This window comes from Oncorhynchus masou, chromosome 27 (genome assembly GCF_036934945.1).
Source record: "Oncorhynchus masou masou isolate Uvic2021 chromosome 27, UVic_Omas_1.1, whole genome shotgun sequence".
In the NCBI taxonomy this organism is placed as follows: Eukaryota; Metazoa; Chordata; class Actinopteri; order Salmoniformes; family Salmonidae; genus Oncorhynchus; species Oncorhynchus masou.
In genome coordinates, this window is record NC_088238.1 from 51,582,987 (window position 1) to 51,600,719 (window position 17,733).

A 17,733-nucleotide genomic window follows, 5' to 3' on the forward strand; every position below is an offset into this window, starting at 1 on the left:
GGGATCATAGCTTTCAACTGGAATCACCTGGTCAGTCTATGTCATGGAAAGAGTAGGTGTTCCTAATGTTTTGTGTAGTCAGTTGAAAGCTATAATCCCTTTTTGATGTCACCTGTTGAATCCACTTTAAATCAGTGTAGATAAAGGGGAGGAGACAGGTTAAAGAAGGAGTTTTAAGCCTTGAGACAATTGAGACATTGTTTGTGTATGTGTGCCATTCAGAGGGTGAGACTAAATATTTAAGTGCCGTTGAACGGAGTATGGTAGTATGTGCCAGGCGCACCAGTTTGAATATGCCAAGAACAACAACGCTGCTAGGTTTTTCACACTCAACAGTTTCCCATGTGTATCAAGAATGGTCCACCACCCAAAGGACATCCAGCCAACTTGACACAACCGTGGGAAGCATTTGAGTCAACATGGACGGCAGCCCTGTGGAACGCTTCTGACACCTTGTAAAGTCCATTGCCCGACGAGTTGAGGCCGTTCTGAGGTGCAACTCAATATTAGGAAGGTGGTCCTAATGTTTGGCATACTCAGTGTATATGTTTGTTTTAATAACATAACATATTGATAACATTTATGTAGAAGAACCTGTCAACCCTATCTAGCTATGATAAGATATGAACTAAGTAACGGTGCATTGCAGCCCATGTTTAACTAATGTGAACTCAGTGGTATGTTGTGAAGGCTTGTGGAGCCAGTCCGCTTTCTGTGTTGAAGGTAAACAGATGTAAACAGTAGGAAGACCTGGTCAGTCTCTCCCAGAACCCCTAACTGTCAGTCACCATGGCAACATGTGCCTGTGAGATGATGGGAATTATATTGAACTCAGCGTTCAATCACCCAATCACACAATAAAGTCCTAGACACCGCTACAAAGATCCTTAGACACACACACACACACTCTTCCCCTCTCTCCTCCCTCCTCTAGTACTCACAGCGTTCACCCCGGACAGCTGTTGTGAGAGTTGCAGTAGGATGGCGATGATGATGGGCTGCCGGTACATGGGGGAGCGGAAGAGCTCTGCGATGGACACCTTCCTCTCCATGTCCATCCTCCTCTTCTCCTCCTTCATCTCTGCTAGCATATCCCCTACTTCCTGTCTCCCCGTCAGCCTCCTCAAGCCTAGGGATGAGTGGGAATGAGAATCAGGCTGAGAATAGAACTTCAGATGGGTTTCAGAGTGTGTGTGTGGTGGGGGAGGCTGACTTGTTCTGGGGTTGCCCAGACTCCCCAGTCCCCCTGTTATTCAAACCCTGCTCCTGTTCTGCTTGTGGTCCTCTCCGTTCATCCAGAAAGAAAAAGAGACAAAGAAAGGAGACAAGCAAAAGAGGCCATCAGAGTGTCCTGGTACATGGTCGTGACTGGATCCTCACCGCTCTTGGCGTGGTGCTCCTGGGAACGGATGATGTAGAGGAAGCGGGGGCTCTCTGGGCAAAAGGGCAGCAGCACCATCTGCAGGACAGTGGGAAGAACGGTCACACCCACCAGCACTGGCCACAACTCCTCACTGCCCAGCAAAGACTCCAGACCCAGGACCTAAGGAAAAGTTAGGAAGGGGGAGAGGAAAGGAAAGCAGAGAGAGAGAGAGAGGGTGAGAGGGAGGAAAGAGAGAGAGAGAGGGAAAGAGAGAGGGGAAGGAAGGAGAGCGAGAGAGAGAGAGGAGGAAGGAGAGAGAAGTTGACTACTTTAATACTTGTTCAGATAGATGTGTTGTGGAGAACAAGCAGCATTCTCTGGCCTGTAGAGAAGAAAATATTGTGTGGTCTGAGAGCTGTACCTGTGCCATGAGAATCCCTGTGACGATAGCCAGCTGGTGGAGCGTGCCCAATGCCCCTCGCAGACTGGTAGGGGCTATCTCACCCACATACATGGGAACCAGCCCCGATGCCAATCCTGGGAGAAAGAGAATGAGGCTCCGATTCAGAAACTGGTACGCCAAGGTGTGGAGAAAACCGAGCAGAGATAGTGGTTCCGATGAACTATTTCACTGGTCAGTACTGTTCATCTACAACCATAGAAAACAATATAGTCTGTCCACAACTGCACCACTGAAAAGCCATTCAAACAGCATTAAACCACATCAAAACACATTTCTGAGATAGTCAATCTGCAGGATGAGTGCTGACCACAGTATGCACCGATGACGAATCGTCCCAGAATCATCATCTCGAAGGACCGGCTGATCTTGGCCATGCCCATCAAACCTCCTCCGATGAAGGCAAACAAGTTGTTAATGAGCATGGCTTTCCTCCTGTCAGAATAAAGATAAATATATTAGTTATCATTGGTATACTAGAAGTAAATATGATGTACATTTCAAGTTATTAGTTGTTGTTTTGCAGATATATAATTGATATTTGTGAGTAGTGTGTGTTCTGGCAGTTAGACAGTATAAGAACAGGTCTTCGACAATTCCACCATTTAGCCTCTTAATGGCAGATCACAAAACAGAGATAATGCCTCTGCTGATATATCCATGTTACAAAGTGTCATAGGAGAAAGTGTCACAGGCAGGGTTGGGGAGTACAAGTAAGGGATTACAAAAAAACGATAACTGTAATCCGTTACATTACAATCAAAAATATTGTAATCAGATTACAGATTCTATTGAAAAACTAGATGATTTCCTCAAGAATTACTTTCAGATTCAGAAAGGATGTTTGATACTTTTCTCAATGACATTCAAATCAGAATTGAAAAAAGGCACAAGTTTAAGTTTGTTCCACCTGAGCGAGTCTGACCATAAGTCAGAGACCACTATGATGACACACCAAATGATGACCACCAATCAGAGACCACTACGATGACACACCAAATTTGTTTGATGGATTGTGAGAAAAGAGCAGGAATAGGCTTTTGTAGGCTACACTCCAAGCTAATTCTTCCAATGGTGCGACTGCTGTCGGCATCCAATGACTGTCCAATTTAAATAAACGCTTGGAGGTAAGGATGACAGCAGTGGTGTAGTCTACGGCGATATGGATATCACTTAGTATTGATATCTACATTGATGTGAATCACACTGCTGCTCTCTCATTTAGCTATTTGCGATTTATGGATTGTGGTTGTTGTGGATGGCTGTTTGCAAATCTAGATGTATAGTTGATGGTTGAATTCAAGAAGTTTAAGCTGCCTATCAATCTTTGCTTTTGAAACCAGTGGACAGCCAGAAAAATGTGTTCTTGCAACAGCTGCATAGTGCAGATCCCAGCCTATGGAATAAAAGTCTGTCTTCTATTACTCAGTCTAATTCATGCTGATAAAAAAATGGACACATGCTCAAACTTGCACACTTTTTATAGACTTAAAGGGGCAATCTGTAATTTTGCCCACCATGAGAAACTTAAGTCTAGGGGAAAGACCGACTCCGGCTTTCTTACTCCCACTCTACTCCATTGGGATCCCCTTTCAATCACAGAGGGCTCTGGGTCTGTGTCCAGATAACATCCCGGCTTGGGTTACAATAGGAAACTGAGTTGAGCCACTGCCTAATAACACAACCCTGCCCAGTAACACTTTCTCCCACTATCCATAGGGAACCACATTGGATCTAACTGACTGACACTATCTATGGGGAACCACATTGGATCTAACTGACTGACACTATCTATGTAGAACCACATTGGATCGAACTGACTAACACTATCTATGGGGAACCACATTGGATCTAACTGACTGACACTATCTATGGGGAACAACGTTGGATCTAACTGACTGACACTATCTATGGGGAACCACGTTGGATCTAACTGACTGACACTATCTATGGGAACCACATTGGATCTAACTGACTGACACCATCTATGGGAACCACATTGGATCTAACTGACTGACACTATCTATGGGGAACCACATTGGATCTAACTGACTGACACTATCTATGGGGAACCACGTTGGATCTAACTGACTGACACTATCTATGGGGAACAACGTTGGATCTAACTGACTGACACTATCTATGGGGAACCACATTGGATCTAACTGACTGACACTATCTATGGGGAACCACATTGGATCTAACTGACTGACACTATCTATGGGGAACCACATTGGATCTAACTGACTGACACTATCTATGGGGAGCCATGTAGGATCTAACTGACTGACACTATCTATGGGGAACCACGATGGATCTAACTGACTGACACTATCTATGGGGAACCACATTGGATCTAACTGACTGACACTATCTCTGGGGAACCATGTTTGATCTAACAAACTGCCACTATCTATGGGGAACCATGTTGGATCTAACTGACTGCCACTATCTATGGGGAACCATGTTGGATCTAACTGACTGCCACTATCTATGGGGGACCATGTTTGATATAACCAACTGCCACTATCTATGGGGAACCATGTTGGATCTAACCAACTGCCACTATCTATGGGGAACCATGTTGGATCTAACCAACTGCCACTATCTATGGGGAACCATGTTGGATCTAACCAACTGCCACTATCTATGGGGAACCATGTTGGATCTAACAAACTGCCACTATCTATGGGGAACCATGTTGGATCTAACTGACTGCCACTATCTATGGGGAACCACATTGGATCTAACTGACTGACACTATCTATGGGGAGCCATGTTGGATCTAACTGACTGACAATATCTATGGGGAACCACATTGGATCTAACTGACTGACACTATCTATGGGGAGCAATGTTGGATCTAACTGACTGACACTATCTATGGGGAACCACATTGGATCTAACTGACTGACACTATCTATTTGGAACCATATTGGATCTAACTGACTGACACTATCTATGGGGAACCATGTTGGATCTAACTGACTGACACTATCTATGGGGAACCATGTTGGATCTAACTGACTGCTATAATCTATGGGGAACCATGTTGGATCTAACTGACTGCTATAATCTATGGGGAACCATGTTGGATCTAACTGACTGCCATAATCTATGGGGAACCATGTTGGATCTAACTGACTGACAATATCTATGGGGAACCATATTGGATCTAACTGACTTCCACTATCTATGGGGAACCACGTTGGATCTAACTGACTGACACTATCTATGGGAACCACGTTGGATCAAACTGACTGCCACTATCTATGGGGAACCACATTGGATCTAACTGACTGACAATATCTATGGGGAACCACATTGGATCTAACTGACTGACACTATCTATGGGGAACCATGTTTGATCTAACAAACTGCCACTATCTATGGGGAACCATGTTGGATCTAACTGACTGCCACTATCTATGGGGAACCATGTTGGATCTAACTGACTGCCACTATCTATGGGGGACCATGTTTGATCTAACCAACTGCCACTATCTATGGGGAACCACATTGGATCAAACTGACTGACACTATCTATGGGGAACCAAATTGGATCTAACTGACTGCCACTATCTATGGGGAACCATGTTAGATCTAACCAACTGCCACTATCTATGGGGAACCATGTTTGATCTAACCAACTGCCACTATCTATGGGGAACCATGTTGGATCTAACTGACTGCCATAATCTATGGGGAGCCATGTTTGATCTAACCAACTGCCACTTTCTATGGGGAACCATGTTGGATATAACTGACTGCCATAATCTATGGGGAACCATGTTGGATCTAACTGACTGACACTATCTATGGGGAGCAATGTTGGATCTAACTGACTGACACTATCTATGGGGAACCACGTTGGATCTAACTGACTGACACTATCTATGGGAACCACGTTGGATCAAACTGACTGCCACTATCTATGGGGAACCACATTGGATCTAACTGACTGACAATATCTATGGGGAACCACATTGGATCTAACTGACTGACACTATCTATGGGGAACCACGTTGGATCTAACTGACTGACACTATCTATGGGGAACCACATTGGATCTAACTGACTGACACTATCTATGGGGAACCACATTGGATCTAACTGATTGACACTATCTATGGGGAACCACATTGGATCTAACTGACTGACACTATCTATGGGGAACCACATTGGATCTAACTGACTGCCACTATCTATGGGGAACCATGTTGGATCTAACTGACTGCCATAATCTATGGGGAACCATGTTGGATCTAACTGACTGCCACTATCTATGGGAAACCACATTGGATCTAACTGACTGACACCATCTATGGGGAACCACGTTGGATCTAACTGACTGACACTATCTATAGGGGACCACATTGGATCTAACTGACTGACACTATCTATGGGGAACCATGTTGGATCTAACTGACTGCCACTATCTATGGGGGACCATGTTTGATCTAACCAACTGCCACTATCTATGGGGAACCACATTGGATCAAACTGACTGACACTATCTATGGGGAACCAAATTGGATCTAACTGACTGCCACTATCTATGGGGAACCATGTTAGATCTAACCAACTGCCACTATCTATGGGGAACCATGTTTGATCTAACCAACTGCCACTATCTATGGGGAACCATGTTGGATCTAACTGACTGCCATAATCTATGGGGAGCCATGTTTGATCTAACCAACTGCCACTTTCTATGGGGAACCATGTTGGATATAACTGACTGCCATAATCTATGGGGAACCATGTTGGATCTAACCAACTGCCACTATCTATGGAGAACCATTTTGGATCTAACTGACTGCCACTATCTATGGGGAAACATGTTTGATCTAACCGACTGCCACTATCTATGGGGAACCATGTTGGATCTAACTGACTGCCACTATCTATGGGGAACCATGTTGGATCTAACTGACTGCCACTATCTATGGGGAACCATGTTGGATCTAACTGACTGACACTATCTATGGGGAACCATGTTGGATATAACTGACTGCCATAATCTATGGGGAACCATGTTGGATCTAACCGACTGCCACTATCTATGGGGAACCATGTTGGATCTAACCAACTGCCACTATCTATGGGGAACCATGTTGGATCTAACCAACTGCCACTATCTATGGGGAACCATATTGGATCTAACTGACTGACACTATCGATGGGGAACCATGTTGGATCTAACTGACTGACACTATCTATGGGGAACTGCCATAATCTATGGGGAACCATGTTGGATCTAACTGACTGCCATAATCTATGGGGAGCCATGTTTGATCTAACCAACTGCCACTTTCTATGGGGAACCATGTTGGATATAACTGACTGCCATAATCTATGGGAAACCATGTTGGATCTAACCAACTGCCACTATCTATGGAGAACCATTTTGGATCTAACTGACTGCCACTATCTATGGGGAACCATGTTTGATCTAACCAACTGACACTATCTATGGGGAACCATGTTGGATATAACTGACTGCCATAATCTCTGGGGAACCATGTTGGATCTAACAAATGACACTATCTATGGGGAACCATGTTGGATCTAACTGACTGCCACTATCTATGGGAAACCACATTGGATCTAACTGACTGACACCATCTATGGGGAACCACGATGGATCTAACTGACTGACACTATCTATAGGGGACCACATTGGATCTAACTGACTGACACTATCTATGGGGAACCATGTTGGATCTAACTGACTGCCACTATCTATGGGGGACTATGTTTGATCTAACCAACTGCCACTATCTATGGGGAACCACATTGGATCAAACTGACTGACACTATCTATGGGGAACCAAATTGGATCTAACTGACTGCCACTATCTATGGGGAACCATGTTAGATCTAACCAACTGCCACTATCTATGGGGAACCATGTTTGATCTAACCAACTGCCACTATCTATGGGGAACCATGTTGGATCTAACTGACTGCCATAATCTATGGGGAGCCATGTTTGATCTAACCAACTGCCACTTTCTATGGGGAACCATGTTGGATATAACTGACTGCCATAATCTATGGGGAACCATGTTGGATCTAACCAACTGCCACTATCTATGGAGAACCATTTTGGATCTAACTGACTGCCACTATCTATGGGGAAACATGTTTGATCTAACCAACTGCCACTATCTATGGGGAACCATGTTGGATCTAACTGACTGCCACTATCTATGGGGAACCATGTTGGATCTAACTGACTGCCACTATCTATGGGGAACCATGTTGGATCTAACTGACTGCCATAATCTATGGGGAACCATGTTGGATATAACTGACTGCCATAATCTATGGGGAACCATGTTGGATATAACTGACTGCCATAATCTATGGGAAACCATGTTGGATCTAACCAACTGCCACTATCTATGGAGAACCATTTTGGATCTAACCAACTGCCACTATCTATGGGGAACCATGTTTGATCTAACCAACTGACACTATCTATGGGGAACCATGTTGGATATAACTGACTGCCATAATCTATGGGAAACCATGTTGGATCTAACCAACTGCCACTATCTATGGAGAACCATTTTGGATCTAACCAACTGCCACTATCTATGGGGAACCATGTTTGATCTAACCAACTGACACTATCTATGGGGAACCATGTTGGATATAACTGACTGCCATAATCTCTGGGGAACCATGTTGGATCTAACAAATGACACTATCTATGGGGAACCAAATTGGATCTAACTGACTGACACTATCTATGGGGAACCATGTTGGATATAACCGACTGCCATAATCTATGGGGAACCATGTTGGATCTAACTGACTGACACTATCTATGTGGAACCATGTTGGATCTAAACAACTGCCAATATCTATGGGGAACCATGTTGGATCTAACTGACTGCCACTATCTATGGGGAACCATGTTTGATCTAACCAACTGCCACTATCTATGGGGAACCATGTTTGATCTAACCAACTGCCACTATCTATGGGGAACCATGTTGTATCTAACCAACTGCCACTATCTATGGGGAACCATGTTGGATCAAACTGATTGCCACTATCTATGGGGGACCAAGTTTGATCTCACCAACTGCCACTATCTATGGGGAACCATGTTGGATCTAACCAACTGCCACTATCTATGGGGAACCATGTTGGATCTAACCAACTGCCACTATCTATGGGGAACCATGTTTGATCTAACCAACTGCCACTTTCTATGGGGAACCATGTTGGATATAACTGACTGCCATAATCTATGGGGAACCATGTTGGATCTAACCAACTGCCACTATCTATGGATAACCATTTTGGATCTAACTGACTGCCACTATCTATGGGGAACCATGTTTGATCTAAGCAACTGCCACTATCTATGGGGAACCATGTTGGATCTAACCAACTGCCACTATCTATGGGGAACCATGTTGGATCTAACCAACTGCCACTATCTATGGGGAACCATGTTTGATCTAACCAACTGCCACTTTCTATGGGGAACCATGTTGGATATAACTGACTGCCATAATCTATGGGGAACCATGTTGGATCTAACCAACTGCCACTATCTATGGATAACCATTTTGGATCTAACTGACTGCCACTATCTATGGGGAACCATGTTGGATCTAACTGACTGACACTATCTATGGGGAACCATGTTGGATCTAACCAACTGCCACTATCTATGGGGAACCATGTTGGATCTAACCAACTGCCACTATCTATGGGGAACCATGTTGGATCTAACTGACTGACACTATCTATGGGGAACCATGTTGGATATAACTGACTGCCATAATCTATGGGGAACCATGTTGGATCGAACCAACTGACACAATCTATGGGGAACCATATTGGATCTAACTGACTGACACTATCTATGGGGAACCATGTTGGATCTAACTGACTGACACTATCTATTGGGAACCATGTTGGATATAACTGACTGACACTATCTATGGGGAACCATGTTGGATCTAACTGACTGACACTATCTATGGGAAACCATGTTGGATCTAACCAACTGCCACTATCTATGGGGAACCATGTTGGATCTAACTGACTGACACTATCTATGTGGAACCATGTTGGATCTAAACAACTGCCACTATCTATGGGGAACCATGTTGGATCTAACCAACTGCCACTTTCTATGGGGAACCATGTTTGATCTAACTGACTGTCATAATCTATGGGGAACCATGTTGGATCTAACTGACTGCCATAATCTATGGGGAGCCATGTTTGATCTAACCAACTGCCACTTTCTATGGGGAACCATGGTGGATATAACTGACTGCCATAATCTATGGGGAACCATGTTGGATCTAACCAACTGCCACTATCTATGGATAACCATTTTGGATCTAACTGACTGCCACTATCTATTGGGAACCATGTTTGATCTAAGCAACTGCCACTATCTATGGGGAACCATGTTGGATCTAACCAACTGCCACTATCTATGGGGAACCATGTTGGATCTAACCAACTGCCACTATCTATGGGGAACCATGTTTGATCTAACCAACTGCCACTTTCTATGGGGAACCATGTTGGATATAACTGACTGCCATAATCTATGGGGAACCATGTTGGATCTAACCAACTGCCACTATCTATGGATAACCATTTTGGATCTAACTGACTGCCACTATCTATGGGGAACCATGTTGGATCTAACTGACTGACACTATCTATGGGGAACCATGTTGGATCTAACCAACTGCCACTATCTATGGGGAACCATGTTGGATCTAACCAACTGCCACTATCTATGGGGAACCATGTTGGATCTAACTGACTGACACTATCTATGGGGAACCATGTTGGATATAACTGACTGCCATAATCTATGGGGAACCATGTTGGATCTAACTGACTGCCATAATCTATGGGGAACCATGTTGGATCTAACCAACTGACACTATCTATGGGGAACCATGTTGGATCAAACTGATTGCCACTATCTATGGGGGACCAAGTTTGATCTCACCAACTGCCACTATCTATGGGGAACCATGTTGGATCTAACCAACTGCCACTATCTATGGGGAACCATGTTGGATCTAACCAACTGCCACTATCTATGGGGAACCATGTTTGATCTAACCAACTGCCACTTTCTATGGGGAACCATGTTGGATATAACTGACTGCCATAATCTATGGGGAACCATGTTGGATCTAACCAACTGCCACTATCTATGGATAACCATTTTGGATCTAACTGACTGCCACTATCTATGGGGAACCATGTTTGATCTAAGCAACTGCCACTATCTATGGGGAACCATGTTGGATCTAACCAACTGCCACTATCTATGGGGAACCATGTTGGATCTAACCAACTGCCACTATCTATGGGGAACCATGTTTGATCTAACCAACTGCCACTTTCTATGGGGAACCATGTTGGATATAACTGACTGCCATAATCTATGGGGAACCATGTTGGATCTAACCAACTGCCACTATCTATGGATAACCATTTTGGATCTAACTGACTGCCACTATCTATGGGGAACCATGTTGGATCTAACTGACTGACACTATCTATGGGGAACCATGTTGGATATAACTGACTGCCATAATCTATGGGGAACCATGTTGGATCGAACCAACTGACACAATCTATGGGGAACCATATTGGATCTAACTGACTGACACTATCTATGGGGAACCATGTTGGATCTAACTGACTGACACTATCTATTGGGAACCATGTTGGATATAACTGACTGACACTATCTATGGGGAACCATGTTGGATCTAACTGACTGACACTATCTATGGGAAACCATGTTGGATCTAACCAACTGCCACTATCTATGGGGAACCATGTTGGATCTAACTGACTGACACTATCTATGTGGAACCATGTTGGATCTAAACAACTGCCACTATCTATGGGGAACCATGTTGGATCTAACCAACTGCCACTATCTATGGGGAACCATGTTTGATCTAACTGACTGTCATAATCTATGGGGAACCATGTTGGATCTAACTGACTGCCATAATCTATGGGGAGCCATGTTTGATCTAACCAACTGCCACTTTCTATGGGGAACCATGGTGGATATAACTGACTGCCATAATCTATGGGGAACCATGTTGGATCTAACCAACTGCCACTATCTATGGATAACCATTTTGGATCTAACTGACTGCCACTATCTATGGGGAACCATGTTTGATCTAAGCAACTGCCACTATCTATGGGGAACCATGTTGGATCTAACCAACTGCCACTATCTATGGGGAACCATGTTGGATCTAACCAACTGCCACTATCTATGGGGAACCATGTTTGATCTAACCAACTGCCACTTTCTATGGGGAACCATGTTGGATATAACTGACTGCCATAATCTATGGGGAACCATGTTGGATCTAACCAACTGCCACTATCTATGGATAACCATTTTGGATCTAACTGACTGCCACTATCTATGGGGAACCATGTTGGATCTAACTGACTGACACTATCTATGGGGAACCATGTTGGATCTAACCAACTGCCACTATCTATGGGGAACCATGTTGGATCTAACCAACTGCCACTATCTATGGGGAACCATGTTGGATCTAACTGACTGACACTATCTATGGGGAACCATGTTGGATATAACTGACTGCCATAATCTATGGGGAACCATGTTGGATCTAACTGACTGCCATAATCTATGGGGAACCATGTTGGATCGAACCAACTGACACTATCTATGGGGAACCATATTGGATCTAACTGACTGACACTATCTATGGGGAACCATGTTGGATCTAACTGACTGACACTATCTATTGGGAACCATGTTGGATATAACTGACTGACACTATCTATGGGGAACCATGTTGGATATAACCAACTGCCACTATCTATGGGGAACCATATTGGATCTAACCAACTGCCACTTTCTATGGGGAACCATGTTGGATCTAACTGACTGCCACTATCTATGGGGAACCATGTTAGATCTAACCAACTGCCACTATCTATGGAGAACCATTTTGGATCTAACTGACTGCCACTATCTATGGGGAATCATGTTTGATCTAACCAACTGCCACTATCTATGGGGAACCATGTTGGATCTAACTGACTGCCACTATCTATGGGGAACCATGTTGGATCTAAGCAACTGCCACTATCTATGGGGAACCATGTTGGATCTAACTGACTGACACTATCTATGGGGAACCATGTTGGATATAACTGACTGCCATAATCTATGGGGAACCATGCTGGATCTAACCGACTGCCACTATCTATGGGGAACCATGTTGGATCTAACCAACTGCCACTATCTATGGGGAACCATGTTGGATCTAACCAACTGCCACTATCTATGGGGAACCATATTGGATCTAACTGACTGACACTATCTATGGGGAACCATGTTGGATCTAACTGACTGACACTATCTATGGGGAACTGCCATAATCTATGGGGAACCATGTTGGATCTAACTGACTGCCATAATCTATGGGGAGCCATGTTTGATCTAACCAACTGCCACTTTCTATGGGGAACCATGTTGGATATAACTGACTGCCATAATCTATGGGAAACCATGTTGGATCTAACCAACTGCCACTATCTATGGAGAACCATTTTGGATCTAACTGACTGCCACTATCTATGGGGAACCATGTTTGATCTAACCAACTGACACTATCTATGGGGAACCATGTTGGATATAACTGACTGCCATAATCTCTGGGGAACCATGTTGGATCTAACAAATGACACTATCTATGGGGAACCAAATTGGATCTAACTGACTGACACTATCTATGGGGAACCATGTTGGATATAACCGACTGCCATAATCTATGGGGAACCATGTTGGATCTAACTGACTGACACTATCTATGTGGAACCATGTTGGATCTAAACAACTGCCAATATCTATGGGGAACCATGTTGGATCTAACTGACTGCCACTATCTATGGGGAACCATGTTTGATCTAACCAAATGCCACTATCTATGGGGAACCATGTTTGATCTAACCAACTGCCACTATCTATGGGGAACCATGTTGGATCTAACCAACTGCCACTATCTATGGGGAACCATGTTGGATCAAACTGATTGCCACTATCTATGGGGGACCAAGTTTGATCTCACCAACTGCCACTATCTATGGGGAACCATGTTGGATCTAACCAACTGCCACTATCTATGGGGAACCATGTTGGATCTAACCAACTGCCACTATCTATGGGGAACCATGTTTGATCTAACCAACTGCCACTTTCTATGGGGAACCATGTTGGATATAACTGACTGCCATAATATATGGGGAACCATGTTGGATCTAACCAACTGCCACTATCTATGGATAACCATTTTGGATCTAACTGACTGCCACTATCTATGGGGAACCATGTTTGATCTAAGCAACTGCCACTATCTATGGGGAACCATGTTGGATCTAACCAACTGCCACTATCTATGGGGAACCATGTTGGATCTAACCAACTGCCACTATCTATGGGGAACCATGTTTGATCTAACCAACTGCCACTTTCTATGGGGAACCATGTTGGATATAACTGACTGCCATAATCTATGGGGAACCATGTTGGATCTAACCAACTGCCACTATCTATGGATAACCATTTTGGATCTAACTGACTGCCACTATCTATGGGGAACCATGTTGGATCTAACTGACTGACACTATCTATGGGGAACCATGTTGGATCTAACCAACTGCCACTATCTATGGGGAACCATGTTGGATCTAACCAACTGCCACTATCTATGGGGAACCATGTTGGATCTAACTGACTGACACTATCTATGGGGAACCATGTTGGATATAACTGACTGCCATAATCTATGGGGAACCATGTTGGATCTAACTGACTGCCATAATCTATGGGGAACCATGTTGGATCGAACCAACTGACACTATCTATGGGGAACCATATTGGATCTAACTGACTGACACTATCTATGGGAAACCATGTTGGATCTAACCAACTGCCACTATCTATGGGGAACCATGTTGGATCTAACTGACTGACACCATCTATGTGGAACCATGTTGGATCTAAACAACTGCCACTATCTATGGGGAACCATGTTGGATCTAACCAACTGCCACTATCTATGGGGAACCATGTTTGATCTAACTGACTGTCATAATCTATGGGGAACCATGTTGGATCTAACTGACTGCCACTATCTATGGGGAACCATGTTGGATCTAACTGACTGCCACTATCTATGGGGGACCATGTTTGATCTAACCAACTGCCACTATCTATGGGGAACCACATTGGATCAAACTGACTGACACTATCTATGGGGAACCAAATTGGATCTAACTGACTGCCACTATCTATGGGGAACCATGTTAGATCTAACCAACTGCCACTATCTATGGGGAACCATGTTTGATCTAACCAACTGCCACTATCTATGGGGAACCATGTTGGATCTAACTGACTGGCATAATCTATGGGGAGCCATGTTTGATCTAACCAACTGCCACTTTCTATGGGGAACCATGTTGGATATAACTGACTGCCATAATCTATGGGGAACCATGTTGGATCTAACTGACTGACACTATCTATGGGGAGCAATGTTGGATCTAACTGACTGACACTATCTATGGGGAACCACGTTGGATCTAACTGACTGACACTATCTATGGGAACCACGTTGGATCAAACTGACTGCCACTATCTATGGGGAACCACATTGGATCTAACTGACTGACAATATCTATGGGGAACCACATTGGATCTAACTGACTGACACTATCTATGGGGAACCACGTTGGATCTAACTGACTGACACTATCTATGGGGAACCACATTGGATCTAACTGACTGACACTATCTATGGGGAACCACATTGGATCTAACTGATTGACACTATCTATGGGGAACCACATTGGATCTAACTGACTGACACTATCTATGGGGAACCACATTGGATCTAACTGACTGCCACTATCTATGGGGAACCATGTTGGATCTAACTGACTGCCATAATCTATGGGGAACCATGTTGGATCTAACTGACTGCCACTATCTATGGGAAACCACATTGGATCTAACTGACTGACACCATCTATGGGGAACCACGTTGGATCTAACTGACTGACACTATCTATAGGGGACCACATTGGATCTAACTGACTGACACTATCTATGGGGAACCATGTTGAATCTAACTGACTGCCACTATCTATGGGGGACCATGTTTGATCTAACCAACTGCCACTATCTATGCGGAACCACATTGGATCAAACTGACTGACACTATCTATGGGGAACCAAATTGGATCTAACTGACTGCCACTATCTATGGGGAACCATGTTAGATCTAACCAACTGCCACTATCTATGGGGAACCATGTTTGATCTAACCAACTGCCACTATCTATGGGGAACCATGTTGGATCTAACTGACTGCCATAATCTATGGGGAGCCATGTTTGATCTAACCAACTGCCACTTTCTATGGGGAACCATGTTGGATATAACTGACTGCCATAATCTATGGGGAACCATGTTGGATCTAACCAACTGCCACTATCTATGGAGAACCATTTTGGATCTAACTGACTGCCACTATCTATGGGGAAACATGTTTGATCTAACCGACTGCCACTATATATGGGGAACCATGTTGGATCTAACTGACTGCCACTATCTATGGGGAACCATGTTGGATCTAACTGACTGCCACTATCTATGGGGAACCATGTTGGATCTAACTGACTGACACTATCTATGGGGAACCATGTTGGATATAACTGACTGCCATAATCTATGGGGAACCATGTTGGATCTAACCGACTGCCACTATCTATGGGGAACCATGTTGGATCTAACCAACTGCCACTATCTATGGGGAACCATGTTGGATCTAACCAACTGCCACTATCTATGGGGAACCATATTGGATCTAACTGACTGACACTATCTATGGGGAACCATGTTGGATCTAACTGACTGACACTATCTATGGGGAACTGCCATAATCTATGGGGAACCATGTGTTGGATCTAACTGACTGCCATAATCTATGGGGAGCCATGTTTGATCTAACCAACTGCCACTTTCTATGGGGAACCATGTTGGATATAACTGACTGCCATAATCTATGGGAAACCATGTTGGATCTAACCAACTGCCACTATCTATGGAGAACCATTTTGGATCTAACTGACTGCCACTATCTATGGGGAACCATGTTTGATCTAACCAAATGACACTATCTATGGGGAACCATGTTGGATATAACTGACTGCCATAATCTCTGGGGAACCATGTTGGATCTAACAAATGACACTATCTATGGGGAACCATGTTGGATCTAACTGACTGCCACTATCTATGGGAAACCACATTGGATCTAACTGACTGACACCATCTATGGGGAACCACGATGGATCTAACTGACTGACACTATCTATAGGGGACCACATTGGATCTAACTGACTGACACTATCTATGGGGAACCATGTTGGATCTAACTGACTGCCACTATCTATGGGGGACTATGTTTGATCTAACCAACTGCCACTATCTATGGGGAACCACATTGGATCAAACTGACTGACACTATCTATGGGGAACCAAATTGGATCTAACTGACTGCCACTATCTATGGGGAACCATGTTAGATCTAACCAACTGCCACTATCTATGGGGAACCATGTTTGATCTAACCAACTGCCACTATCTATGGGGAACCATGTTGGATCTAACTGACTGCCATAATCTATGGGGAGCCATGTTTGATCTAACCAACTGCCACTTTCTATGGGGAACCATGTTGGATATAACTGACTGCCATAATCTATGGGGAACCATGTTGGATCTAACCAACTGCCACTATCTATGGAGAACCATTTTGGATCTAAC

At 43.9% G+C, this 17,733-nt stretch overlaps 1 protein-coding gene across 1 annotated transcript in view; it reads right to left on the minus strand.

The window, feature by feature from the left end:
• The window catches only part of LOC135516383 (solute carrier family 2, facilitated glucose transporter member 4-like), a 37,625-nt gene that overhangs the window by 3,787 nt on the left and 16,105 nt on the right, over positions 1 to 17,733 (minus strand). Inside the window, exons 4-7 of the mRNA XM_064940653.1 lie at positions 2,134 to 2,258; positions 1,785 to 1,900; positions 1,381 to 1,543; positions 942 to 1,129 (exon numbers count right to left, since the gene is read on the minus strand). Of these exons, the coding sequence (XP_064796725.1) occupies positions 942 to 1,129; positions 1,381 to 1,543; positions 1,785 to 1,900; positions 2,134 to 2,258 (592 nt within the window). The remainder of the gene's footprint in view (positions 1 to 941; positions 1,130 to 1,380; positions 1,544 to 1,784; positions 1,901 to 2,133; positions 2,259 to 17,733) is intronic.